Raw genomic sequence first — 13646 nt, forward strand, 5'->3', positions numbered from 1 at the left:
CCCTGTTTTCCGTCTTCTCCGGCGCTCTGTCCTGTGGCTTGCTTACGGGAATATGAGTTGCGCACTCGGACTCACCGCTCTGCGGAAAACCCACAACTTTTCCTCTCTATTCGTCATCCATTTGGCCCGGTGGCCAGTCCCACTTTGGCGCGTTGGATGAAGTGGGTCATGTCCCTTTCTGGGATTGATACGGCGATCTTTACCGCTCACTCAGCCAGGGGCGCGGCTGCCACCGCCCTGGCTGTTTCGGGGGCTCGTTTGGAGGACATTCTGCGTCTGGCTGACTGGTCTAGGGCCACGACGTTCACAGAATTTTATTTCCGTCCGCCCCCTCATGTGTTTTCATCTATTATTGAGCAGCTTTGAACTTGCAATACGAAGCCTCCGTGTCTTGCTGTAAAACTAAATGATTTTCCTATTTCATGACGTAAAGTCATAGTTTTATTAAAGACACGGAGGCGAGTATTGCCCGCCCTGGGTTTCTCCTGCCCGCCCTGGTTTTGTGACGTTATGATGATATTATTGACTGTTACATTGTCTTTTATTGTTATTTATGACATTTATTGCCATTACGGTTTATTTATGGTTCTGTTTATCAGCGACCTTTTGATGTACGACCGTTATCGGGTCGAGATTACTCAGTTTTACCCAATTTTTACACTGGCTATATTATTTATTCTGTTTCAGGTTGAAAGTCCTTCGGCATATGGAATTCCGTGTTGTTCCAGGTTTCCTGAGATGTTAGCCATGTTGGCTTGAGTTCTCCAGTTGGACGGACCAGGATGGTCGTCGGTTTCGGATCCAGTTCCAGTTTCGGTTACGGTTTCAGTTACGGTTTTGCGGTTGGTGTCGTGGATTCAAAGAAAGAGGAAGCTATGCAAGAGGACACTGGTTATTATAGGATCTGTTAGGGGGAGGATCCTTTATTGTTATGTTTATGTTAATTTCTCCTTTGCTGCTATTGGTGGAAAGTAAAGAAGGAGATAGCAATACTCGCCTCCGTGTCTTTAATAAAACTATGACTTTACGTCATGAAATAGGAAAATCATTTAGTTACATCCTGTATTATACTCCAGAGCTGCACTCACTATTCTGCTGGTGCAGTCACTGTGTACATACATTACTTATCCTGTACTTATCCTGAGTTACATCCTGTATTATACTCCAGAGCTGCCCTCACTATTCTGCTGGTGCAGTCACTGTGTACATACATTACTTATCCTGTACTGATCCTGAGTTACATCCTGTATTATACTCGAGAGCTGCACTCACTATTCTGCTGGTGCAGTCACTGTGTACATACATTACTTATCCTGTACTTATCCTGAGTTACATCCTGTATTATACTCCAGAGCTGCCCTCACTATTCTGCTGGTGCAGTCACTGTGTACATACATTACTTATCCTGTACTGATCCTGAGTTACATCCTGTATTATACTCCAGAGCTGCACTCACTATTCTGCTGGTGCAGTCACTATGTACATACATTACTTATCCTGTACTTATCCTGAGTTACATCCTGTATTATACTCCAGAGCTGCCCTCACTATTCTGCTGGTGCAGTCACTGTGTACATACATTACTTATCCTGTACTGATCCTGAGTTACATCCTGTATTATACTCCAGAGCTGCACTCACTATTCTGCTGGTGCAGTCACTGTGTACATACATTACTTATCCTGTACTTATCCTGAGTTACATCCTGTATTATACTCCAGAGCTGCCCTCACTATTCTGCTGGTGCAGTCACTGTGTACATACATTACTTATCCTGTACTGATCCTGAGTTACATCCTGTATTATACTCGAGAGCTGCACTCACTATTCTGCTGGTGCAGTCACTGTGTACATACATTACTTATCCTGTACTTATCCTGAGTTACATCCTGTATTATACTCCAGAGCTGCCCTCACTATTCTGCTGGTGCAGTCACTGTGTACATACATTACTTATCCTGTACTGATCCTGAGTTACATCCTGTATTATACTCCAGAGCTGCACTCACTATTCTGCTGGTGCAGTCACTATGTACATACATTACTTATCCTGTACTGATCCTGAGTTACATCCTGTATTATACTCCAGAGCTGCACTCACTATTCTGCTGGTGCAGTCACTGTGTACATACATTACTTATCCTGTACTGATCCTGAGTTACATCCTGTATTATACTCCAGAGCTGCACTCACTATTCTGCTGGTGCAGTCACTGTGTACATACATTACTTATCCTGTACTGATCCTGAGTTACATCCTGTATTATACTCCAGAGCTGCACTCACTATTCTGCTGGTGCAGTCACTGTGTACATACATTACTTATCCTGTACTGATCCTGAGTTACATCCTGTATTATACTCCAGAGCTGCACTCACTATTCTGCTGGTGCAGTCACTGTGTACATACATTACTTATCCTGTACTGATCCTGAGTTACATCCTGTATTATACTCCAGAGCTGCACTCACTATTCTGCTGGTGCAGTCACTGTGTACATACATTACTTATCCTGTACTGATCCTGAGTTACATCCTGTATTATACTCCAGAGCTGCACTTACTATTCTGCTGGTGCAGTCACTGTGTACATACATTACTTATCCTGTACTGATCCTCAGTTACATCCTGTATTATACTCCAGAGCTGCACTCACACCTCAGCATTCCCTGCTTGACCAGTGCAGACAGTTTGCTCCTCTGAACCATTTCTGCCGCTCAGTAATCAGTAGGGGGTCTATAGGTAAAATATAAGGGGGTTTCTCTTGTCCATCAGACCTCAGCAGATTATGAGATTCCACTCGTGAAGCAGGCTGCTCAGGATGGACACTGCTATAAATCCTTCTGAGACATAGATGCAATGTCCTGACGTAATAAAGAATTTCTGCACCGAGAACAAACAGTTACCAGGAAGGGACACAATGACCTGGCAGTAATTAGGGGGCACACAGGGTGGGCTGGTACTCGGAGGGTCCGATGTGAGGACTGGATCTTGTCTGTCATTCATCATCGGCTTCTGCATCAGTAAACACTCAGCCGTCCTAAGAACACTACAGGCGCTGCACGTGCGCTCACCACTGCGCCACCGACCACCGACAGAGGTAAACCGTGGGCCAGAACAAGTCCATTGTGACGGCAGACAAAGCCATTAACCCTTTCCCCTCCCATTAATGCCCCCTGACAGCATTGTCCTGCACATCAAAAGAGTCGTCCTGGATGAAGACTGGAAGGAGAATCCTCCACTCCACGCCTGATAGAAAATAACGGATGGAGCAGGAGCTGCCACCCAGCTTTCCCAGAATCCGGAACGGCAAATGTATGCGAGCTGTCGGAGCAATAATATCCGATGTCAACTAGCTTTCCCAGAAAACTGAATGGTAAATCCAGGCGAGCTGTTTGGGGCAATCACTTCAGATGTCACCCAGCTTTCTCAGAAGCCTCTAGGAAAGCGGTGATGGCGGTTCTCACCCAGCTTTCCCAGCATCCTGAACAGCAACATCCTGTAACATCGGATGTCACCCAGCTTTCCCCGTATCCTGAACAGCAACATCCTGTAACATCGGATGTCACCCAGCTTTCCCCGTATCCTAAGCGGCACATTGGACTGTACTGCTGTATGACTAAGAGCACCTGCTCTTCGGGACTGCGGCCTATCATGTCAGTTGTCACCCAGCTTTCCTGGGAGCAGATAGAACTAGAAGAGGACACACAGTAAACATATACTTTAGTTGGATTTTTGCACATTTTTGGAGGTCCTTCCTGTCATCACCTCTGTTCTAAGTGAGATCAGCGGCGTCGCCAGCGCCATTCTCCATCTTGCGGCCTCCACATCCCGTCATTTCAAAAAACTTCACAGATTTCCAAGTAAAAAAACCCCATGAATAACGCAATAATCAATGCTGTGAACTAACCTCCCCCGAGAAGCGGGCCGACAATAGATTTACCCATTCCAGATGTTTGTCGATGATCATCGCTTTCCTAATAAAGTACATGTAAAGTATCTGGAGATGAGGGATGGGAGAGGCGCGGGGTTCGAGAAGCCTCGGCATCAGTGCGCCGCGCTCGGATTCCTGCAGTAATGGCTGGCCTGGACCCCCGTCTAATGCTTGATTGTGGCCTGACTTAATTATCTTGTTTTCGTGAAATCTTAAACCGCGGAGATTTCGGCTCTTATGCGGTGAAGTATCTATTACGACAACACGAATCAGCCCCAGCGAGGGGGCACTTGACGGATTAACCCTTCAGAGGCATGCAGTAACCCATTGTGTGCTGAGCTGCCCCCCAGCTGACCTCCCCCATGAAAGACTCTTTTGTAGCTGTGCTTGTGTTGGTGTAATTTGTATTGATATTAACGGTGGGGGTCCGGGGCGCAGCGCGGCCGCGGTTACTTTGGTTTTTTTGCCCGCACTCCACAAATGAGCATTTTCCAAAGGACTAAGAACGCTTTTAGAAGGAAAAAAAAAACATCCAGATTTATCTATTCAGAGAAGAAGAAAAGAGAAAGGTTTCTAGAGGTTTTAGTAAAAATAAACAAACAAGAGGAAAAGGGGACGAGACGGAGAAATTCATATCTAATATATTAATGGGCTTACTATCGAGGGTCCCAAAAAGACCGGTCACCAAGTTCTCAGGGAAAGCGGAATATTCAGTGGAAAGAAAGGAACATTAACCCCGTAAAATAAAACCTTTATCCTAAAATGCCAGCTTGTAAAGATTTATTTATGACAACCAAGACAGCTTGCAGAAAAACTAAAAAGCTACTATAATACTGCCTCCTATGTACAAGAATATAACTACTATAATACTGCTGCTATGTACAAGGATATAACTACTATAATACTGCCTCCTATGTACAAGAATATAACTACTATAATACTGCCTCCTATGTACAAGAATATAACTACTATAATACTGCCTCCTATGTACAAGAATATAACTACTATAATACTGCTCCTATGTACAAGAATATAACTACTATAATACTGCTCCTATGTACAAGAATATAACTACTATAATACTGCTCCTATGTACAAGAATATAACTACTATAATACTGCTCCTATGTACAAGAATATAACTACTATAATACTGCCTCCTATGTACAAGCATATAACTACTATAATATGCTCCTATGTACAAGAATATAACTACTATAATACTGTCTCCTATGTACAAGAATATAACTACTATAATACTGCTCCTATGTACAAGAATATAACTACTATAATACTGCTCCTATGTACAAGAATATAACTACTATAATACTGCTCCTATGTACAAGAATATAACTACTATAATACTGCCTCCTATGTACAGGAATATAACTACTATAATACTGCTCCTATGTACAAGAATATAACTACTATAATACTGCCCTATGTACAAGAATATAACTACTATAATACTGCCTCCTATGTACAAGAATATAACTACTATAATACTGCTCCTATGTACAAGAATATAACTACTATAATACTGCTCCTATGTACAAGAATATAACTACTATAATACTGCCTCTTATGTACAAGAATATAACTACTATAATACTGCTCTATGTACAAGAATATAACTACTATAATACTGCTCCTATGTACAAGAATATAACTACTATAATACTGCTCCTATGTACAAGAATATAACTACTATAATACTGCTCCTATGTACAAGAATATAACTACTAGTAGTTATATTCATGTACAAGAATATAACTACTATAATACTGCTCCTATGTACAAGAATATAACTACTATAATACTGCCTCCTATGTACAAGAATATAACTACTATAATACTGCTCCTATGTACAAGAATATATCTACTATAATACTGCTCCTATGTACAAGAATATAACTACTATAATACTGCTCCTATGTACAAGAATATATCTACTATAATACTGCTCCTATGTACAAGAATATATCTACTATAATACTGCTCCTATGTACAAGAATATATCTACTATAATACTGCTCCTATGTACAAGAATATAACTGCTATAATACTGCTCCTATGTACAAGAATATAACTACTATAATACTGCTCCTATGTACAAGAATATATCTACTATAATACTGCTCCTATGTACAAGAATATAACTACTATAATACTGCCTCCTATGTACAAGAATATAACTACTATAAACTGCTCCTATGTACAAGAATATAACTACTATAATACTGCTCCAATGTACAAGAATATAACTACTATAATACTGCCTCCTATGTACAAGAATATAACTACTATAATACTGCCTCCTATGTACAAGAATATAACTACTATAATACTGCTCCAATGTACAAGAATATAACTACTATAATACTGCTCCTATGTACAAGAATATAACTACTATAATACTGCTCCTATGTACAAGAATATAACTACTATAATACTGCCTCCTATGTACAAGAATATAACTACTATAATACTGCTCCTATGTACAAGAATATAACTATAATACTGCTCCTATGTACAAGAATATAACTACTATAATACTGCTCCTATGTACAAGAATATAACTACTATAATACTGCTCCTATGTACAAGAATATAACTACTATAATACTGCCTCCTATGTACAAGAATATAACTACTATAATACTGCTCCTATGTACAAGAATATAACTACTATAATACTGCTCCTATGTACAAGAATATAACTACTATAATACTGCTCCTATGTACAAGAATATAACTACTATAATACTTCCTCCAATGTACAAGAATATAACTACTATCCTATGTACAAGAATATAACTACTATAATACTGCCTCCTATGTACAAGAATATAACTACTATAATACTGCTCCTATGTACAAGAATATAACTACTATAATACTGCCTCCTATGTACAAGAATATAACTACTATAATACTGCTCCTATGTACAAGAATATAACTACTATAATACTGCTCCAATGTACAAGAATATAACTACTATAATACTGCCTCCTATGTACAAGAATATAACTACTATAATACTGCCTCCTATGTACAAGAATATAACTACTATAATACTGCTCCAATGTACAAGAATATAACTACTATAATACTGCTCCTATGTACAAGAATATAACTACTATAATACTGCTCCTATGTACAAGAATATAACTACTATAATACTGCTCCTATGTACAAGAATATAACTACTATAATACTGCTCCTATGTACAAGAATATAACTACTATAATACTGCTCCTATGTACAAGAATATAACTACTATAATACTGCTCCTATGTACAAGAATATAACTACTATAATACTGCTCCTATGTACAAGAATATAACTACTATAATACTTCCTCCAATGTACAAGAATATAACTACTATCCTATGTACAAGAATATAACTACTATAATACTGCCTCCTATGTACAAGAATATAACTACTATAATACTGCTCCTATGTACAAGAATATAACTACTATAATACTGCCTCCTATGTACAAGAATATAACTACTATAATACTGCTCCTATGTACAAGAATATAACTACTATAATACTGCTCCAATGTACAAGAATATAACTACTATAATACTGCCTCCTATGTACAAGAATATAACTACTATAATACTGCCTCCTATGTACAAGAATATAACTACTATAATACTGCTCCAATGTACAAGAATATAACTACTATAATACTGCTCCTATGTACAAGAATATAACTACTATAATACTGCTCCTATGTACAAGAATATAACTACTATAATACTGCTCCTATGTACAAGAATATAACTACTATAATACTGCTCCTATGTACAAGAATATAACTACTATAATACTGCTCCTATGTACAAGAATATAACTACTATAATACTGCTCCTATGTACAAGAATATAACTACTATAATACTGCCTCCTATGTACAAGAATATAACTACTATAATACTGCTCCTATGTACAAGAATATAACTACTATAATACTGCTCCTATGTACAAGAATATAACTACTATAATACTGCTCCTATGTACAAGAATATAACTACTATAATACTTCCTCCAATGTACAAGAATATAACTACTATCCTATGTACAAGAATATAACTACTACAATACTGCCTCCTATGTACAAGAATATAACTACTATAATACTGCTCCTATGTACAAGAATATATCTACTATAATACTGCTCCTATGTACAAGAATATAACTACTATAATACTGCCTCCTATGTACAAGAATATAACTACTATAATACTGCTCCTATGTACAAGAATATATCTACTATAATACTGCTCCTATGTACAAGAATATAACTACTATAATACTGCCTCCTATGTACAAGAATATAACTACTATAATACTGCCTCCTATGTACAAGAATATAACTACTATAATACTGCCTCCTATGTACAAGAATATAACTACTATAATACTGCTCCTATATACAAGAATATAACTACTATAATACTGCTCCTATGTACAAGAATATAACTACTATAATACTGCTCCTATGTACAAGAATATAACTACTATAATACTGCTCCTATGTACAAGAATATAACTACTATAATACTGCCTCCTATGTACAAGAATATAACTACTATAATACTGCCCCTATGTACAGGAACATGGAGGTCACATAGCAGTCATGTGGCTACATGTGACTTGTAGCAATATTGTATGGCGGTGGCATTCAACAGGTATTTCTTGGTTCTGCAGTGGTTTTAGGTCTGTGGTTTTTGTCCATCCAGGTCATGGTATATCAGTAGTAATACGTCAGAGTAACTGGACTTGTATTTTCTCCTGAAGACGTTGCTCTGGTCTTCTGGCTCCTGAATTAGTAATGAGACATTCGGACAATCAGCGTCTTCAGGAGGGAATACAGGTCCAGCGGCTCTGACCTCCCACTACTGACACCAGTGGTTCTACTTTTTATGGCGGATTACCTTCTGTAATACAGTATTATTATGTCATATGGAGGTTACATAGCAGTTACGTGGCTACATGTACAGTATATCACAGTATTATGTCATATGGAGGTTACATAGAAGTTACGCGTCTACATGTATATTGCAGTATTATTATGTCATATGGAGGTTACATAGAAGTTACGCATCTACATGTATATTGCAGTATTATTATGTCATATGGAGGCTACATAGCAGTTACATGGCTCCATGTATATTACAGTATTATTTTGTTATATGGAGGTTACATAGCAGTTATGTGGCTACATGTATATTGCAGTATTATGTCATATGGAGGTTACATAGCAGTTACGTGGCTACATGTATATTGCAGTATTATTATGTCATATGAAGGTTACATAGCAGTTACATGGCTCCATGTTACATGGCTCTTAAAGGCTATGTACATCTTTGGGGGCATTTTTTTTATTCGTACATTATACTCATTTTGAGCTAAAAATCATTTTTTCATTTGGACTTTATTAAAAATATGGAGTCCTTTTCTCTGTACAGAGCTGAGATGCTCTAGTAGCAGGATCTGAATTTTCTCACTGCTCCGTCAGGCAGGGAGCCGAGAGGCTCCTTATTTCTGACCTTATAAACACTCATTATAGCTCAGTCCTTCTTATACTGATAAGAATGTGGTTTAATAAGGGTTTATGACCCCTCAGTAATTTAGAGATAAGGGTTATTAGATGACAAAGTGAAAGTAGGATGCACACAGCTAGAAAAACAGTTAACCCTTTGTGACAGCTCAATATTTTTAATAAAGACCAGTTGGAATTTTTTTTTTTTAGACCCAAATGAGTTAAATGCAATTATAAAAAAAACTGTCCCCAAAAGGTGTACATAGCCTATAAGAAACATTCTGAAACTTCCTAATTTGCTTTGTATATAAGGACCTCACCATTTTCAGGATCTCTGCTTGCTTTCAGCGAATTGAATTTCATTTTATTATTCTATTCTGAGAATTAGGTTAGTATTTTGAGGCGTCCTTCCTCAGAGCAGACAAGGCCGCTCCGTGTTACTGCGCACTCATCAAATCTCCTCCAGAAGCCTCACAAACACCGACGAGGGGGTCCGGGGAAGGGAAGGCGGAGGACATCAAGCAGAAAGATCAGGTGAACGCAGAGGGACAAATAAAGCCATAAATCCTTATTTCAGGCACTCGGCTCGCAGGCCTGGACAAGGCGGCTGAAGCGCGCCTTGGAAATGTTCCATCTGATTAGTCGCCGGCGATAAGTGACAAATGAAATTTAACATTAATCGGATATTATTTAAATGACGTTTTGTGGGTTTTTTTGCCCCTAAAAATGATGAATGATTTTCGGACGTGAAGCAGGAGGTTCCATTAATGAGATCTGACAGTACGGGAGACGTATGCAGAGCGATGGACGCGGCCGCCCCCCCGCCTGATTGTCTGCACGCTCCGCGACGCTCCCTCCTGGATTCCACATTTACACTGTGTCAATTTCATATTACTCTTAATCAGCCCGTCCTGGGGCCCCGCACAGCGCTGGGGGCCGACACTTAACCCCTTCATGGACCCATTTACTAAGGAAGGTTCTTGTAACAAAAGTCCTCACAAAATACTTTTTATGAATGTGTTAGATACTATTAGATTGTGAGCTCCTGGGGACAGGGATGATGAGAGTGATACACTGTGTGTGAGACAAGGAGAAGAGACTGTAAGCTCCTGGGGAAAGGGATGATGGGAGTGATACACTGTGTGTGAGATATGGAATCAGACTGTAAGCTCCTGGGGAAAGGGATGATGGGAGTGATACACTGTGTGTGAGATATGGAATCAGACTGTAAGCTCCTGGGGAAAGGGATGATGGGAGTGATACACTGTGTGTGAGATATGGAATCAGACTGTAAGCTCCTGGGGAAAGGGATGATGGGAGTGATACACTTTGTGTGAGATATGGAATCAGACTGTAAGCTCCTGGGGAAAGGGATGATGGGAGTGATACACTGTGTGTGAGATATGGAATCAGACTGTAAGCTCCTGGGGAAAGGGATGATGGGAGTGATACACTTTGTGTGAGATATGGAATCAGACTGTAAGCTCCTGGGGAAAGGGATGATGGGAGTGATACACTGTGTGTGAGATATGGAATCAGACTGTAAGCTCCTGGGGAAAGGGATGATGGGAGTGATTCACCGTGTGTGAGATATGGAATCAGACTGTAAGCTCCTGGGGAAAGGGATGATGGGAGTGATACACTGTGTGTGAGATATGGAATCAGACTGTAAGCTCCTGGGGAAAGGGATGATGGGAGTGATACACTGTGTGTGAGATATGGAATCAGACTGTAAGCTCCTGGGGAAAGGGATGATGGGAGTGATACACTGTGTGTGAGATATGGAATCAGACTGTAAGCTCCTGGGGAAAGGGATGATGGGAGTGATACACTGTGTGTGAGATATGGAATCAGACTGTAAGCTCCTGGGGAAAGGGATGATGGGAGTGATACACTGTGTGTGAGATATGGAATCAGACTGTAAGCTCCTGGGGAAAGGGATGATGGGAGTGATTCACCGTGTGTGAGATATGGAATCAGACTGTAAGCTCCTGGGGAAAGGGATGATGGGAGTGATACACTGTGTGTGAGATATGGAATCAGACTGTAAGCTCCTGGGGAAAGGGATGATGGGAGTGATACACTGTGTGTGAGATATGGAATCAGACTGTAAGCTCCTGGGGAAAGGGATGATGGGAGTGATACACTGTGTGTGAGATATGGAATCAGACTGTAAGCTCCTGGGAAAAGGGATGATGGGAGTGATTCACCGTGTGTGAGATATGGAATCAGACTGTAAGCTCCTGGGGAAAGGGATGATGGGAGTGATACACTTTGTGTGAGACAAGGAGAAGAGACTGTAAGCTCCTGGGGAAAGGGATGATGGGAGTGATACACTGTGTTAGAGACAGAGAATTAGACTGTAAGCTCCTGGGCAAAGGGATGATGGGAGTGATACACTGTGTTTGAGACAGAGAAAAGAGAACACGGACGGTGGGAGTGATAAACTGTGTGTAAGTTAGGGAATTAGACTGTGAGCTCTTGGGAAGTGATACATTGTGTGTGAGATAGGGAGAATAGATTGTGAGCTCCTGCGGATAGTGATGATGGGAGTGATACATTGTGTGTGAGACTGCGAGAATAGATTGTGAGCTCCTGGGGACAGGGATGGCGGGAGTAATACACTGTGTGTGAAATAAGCTACTGGGGGCTGGAATGATGGGAGTTGACACACTGTGTGTGACATAGGAGGGATGATAGGGGTGATACATTGTGTGTGAGACAGTGACAATAGATTGTGAGCTCCTGGGGTCATTGTGTGTGATATAGTAACATTAGATTGTGACCCCCTCGGATCAGAGATGATGGGAGTGATACAGCGAAGGAAGGTGCTCCTACCTCTCTTACCTTCGTAACATCCCGGTCAGGATCCTGGAGCTCTTCCCCAGGTTGGTGTCTGTTTCTCTCAGCTGCAGAAAGAGGAGAAAAAGACAATTTCTGTTTAAAAATTGCGAAATTTCACCGGCGACTACAGCGGCGGCCGGAGGCCAATCACTGCCTGATCCAGACCGTTATTCACACCAACCAGACTGCGGTCGACGGGTGCAGCACAGAGCAGGGCCCCAGGAGGAGGGCCCCAGCCAGGACAGCACCCTGCAATTTATCATTTTTGGCAAGTAATCCGTGACATCCCTTTAGTCTGGCACCGTAAAATCCCAAATTCCGACACTCCGGCACCGGGGAGCAGATATTTCCGTGACCGCCCAATAATCTAGAACATTCTGATAATCCAGCACTTATCAAGAACTTTCCAGCGTTTTTCCTAACTGTGTTTATGTAAATTAAGCTTAATGATCACAGAATTCAAGATCTCTGCTCGCTCTCAGTGAATGGAAATTTAGCTGGTTTCCATCCACAGGCTGAAAATGAATCCAAATGACCAAGTGACACAGGTGCATGGCTCGTTACAGTGTATCAGGAACCATCAGGAGTGACGTCGGACATAGGACAAGACTGGTGTTCAGTGTCTTAAGAATGTTCCCATTCACTGACAGCAATCAGGTGAGGAATGGAACCAAGGCTTAGAATAAGAAGGTTGCACAGGTTTTCCTGACAGAGCGTCACCTGTAGAATCCTTCCAGGGGCGGCCTCGATGGCTCCACACGGTTGACACAGACATGACTAATCAATGGCTGCTCACCCTCTCTCTGGCTCGCTGGATCTTCTCCCGATCCTGGTTCAGGTTTTCCAGGATGCCCTGACCAACTTGTTCTGCAGGAGAAGAACGAAGAAAACACATTTAATTCTGCTACATCCCTTCCCGAAACTGTAGGTGCAACATAATATCACTGCTATATGTAACAGATAGTAACCAATGAAAAATCCATGAGACGTCCTCCCCGTCACTGTATCTGTTCCTGGGAAAGCTGGGTGACCACCAACAGCTACATGGCAATACTGCCAATGCCCTGCTGTTCCTGCACCGCCCATTGAATACAGTGTAATGTGGGGCGTCCAAGCATGTGCGGCCCCCTCTTCACTGCCAGTGGTGTCTCTCCTCTCAGGATGATGAGGGTTATAGTACTACAGCCCCTGCATTCTATCGATATGACTTCAAGCACTACACGGGCTATTGTTCTCTGCTGTCAGCCCCCCCATCCCTTTATCTATGAGGTCGGGGTTACGCCGCCCTCTATGTTACTACTTTTCCATGGATTCC

At 40.9% G+C, this 13646-nt stretch overlaps 1 protein-coding gene across 1 annotated transcript in view; it reads right to left on the reverse strand.

The window, feature by feature from the left end:
• The window catches only part of VTI1A (vesicle transport through interaction with t-SNAREs 1A), a 337493-nt gene that overhangs the window by 95321 nt on the left and 228526 nt on the right, over positions 1-13646 (reverse strand). The window contains 2 exon segments of the mRNA XM_040434906.1: positions 12335-12396; positions 13128-13198. Of these exon segments, the coding sequence (XP_040290840.1) occupies positions 12335-12396; positions 13128-13198 (133 nt within the window).

Source organism: Bufo bufo, chromosome 6 (assembly GCF_905171765.1).
Source record: "Bufo bufo chromosome 6, aBufBuf1.1, whole genome shotgun sequence".
NCBI lineage: Eukaryota > Metazoa > Chordata > Amphibia > Anura > Bufonidae > Bufo > Bufo bufo.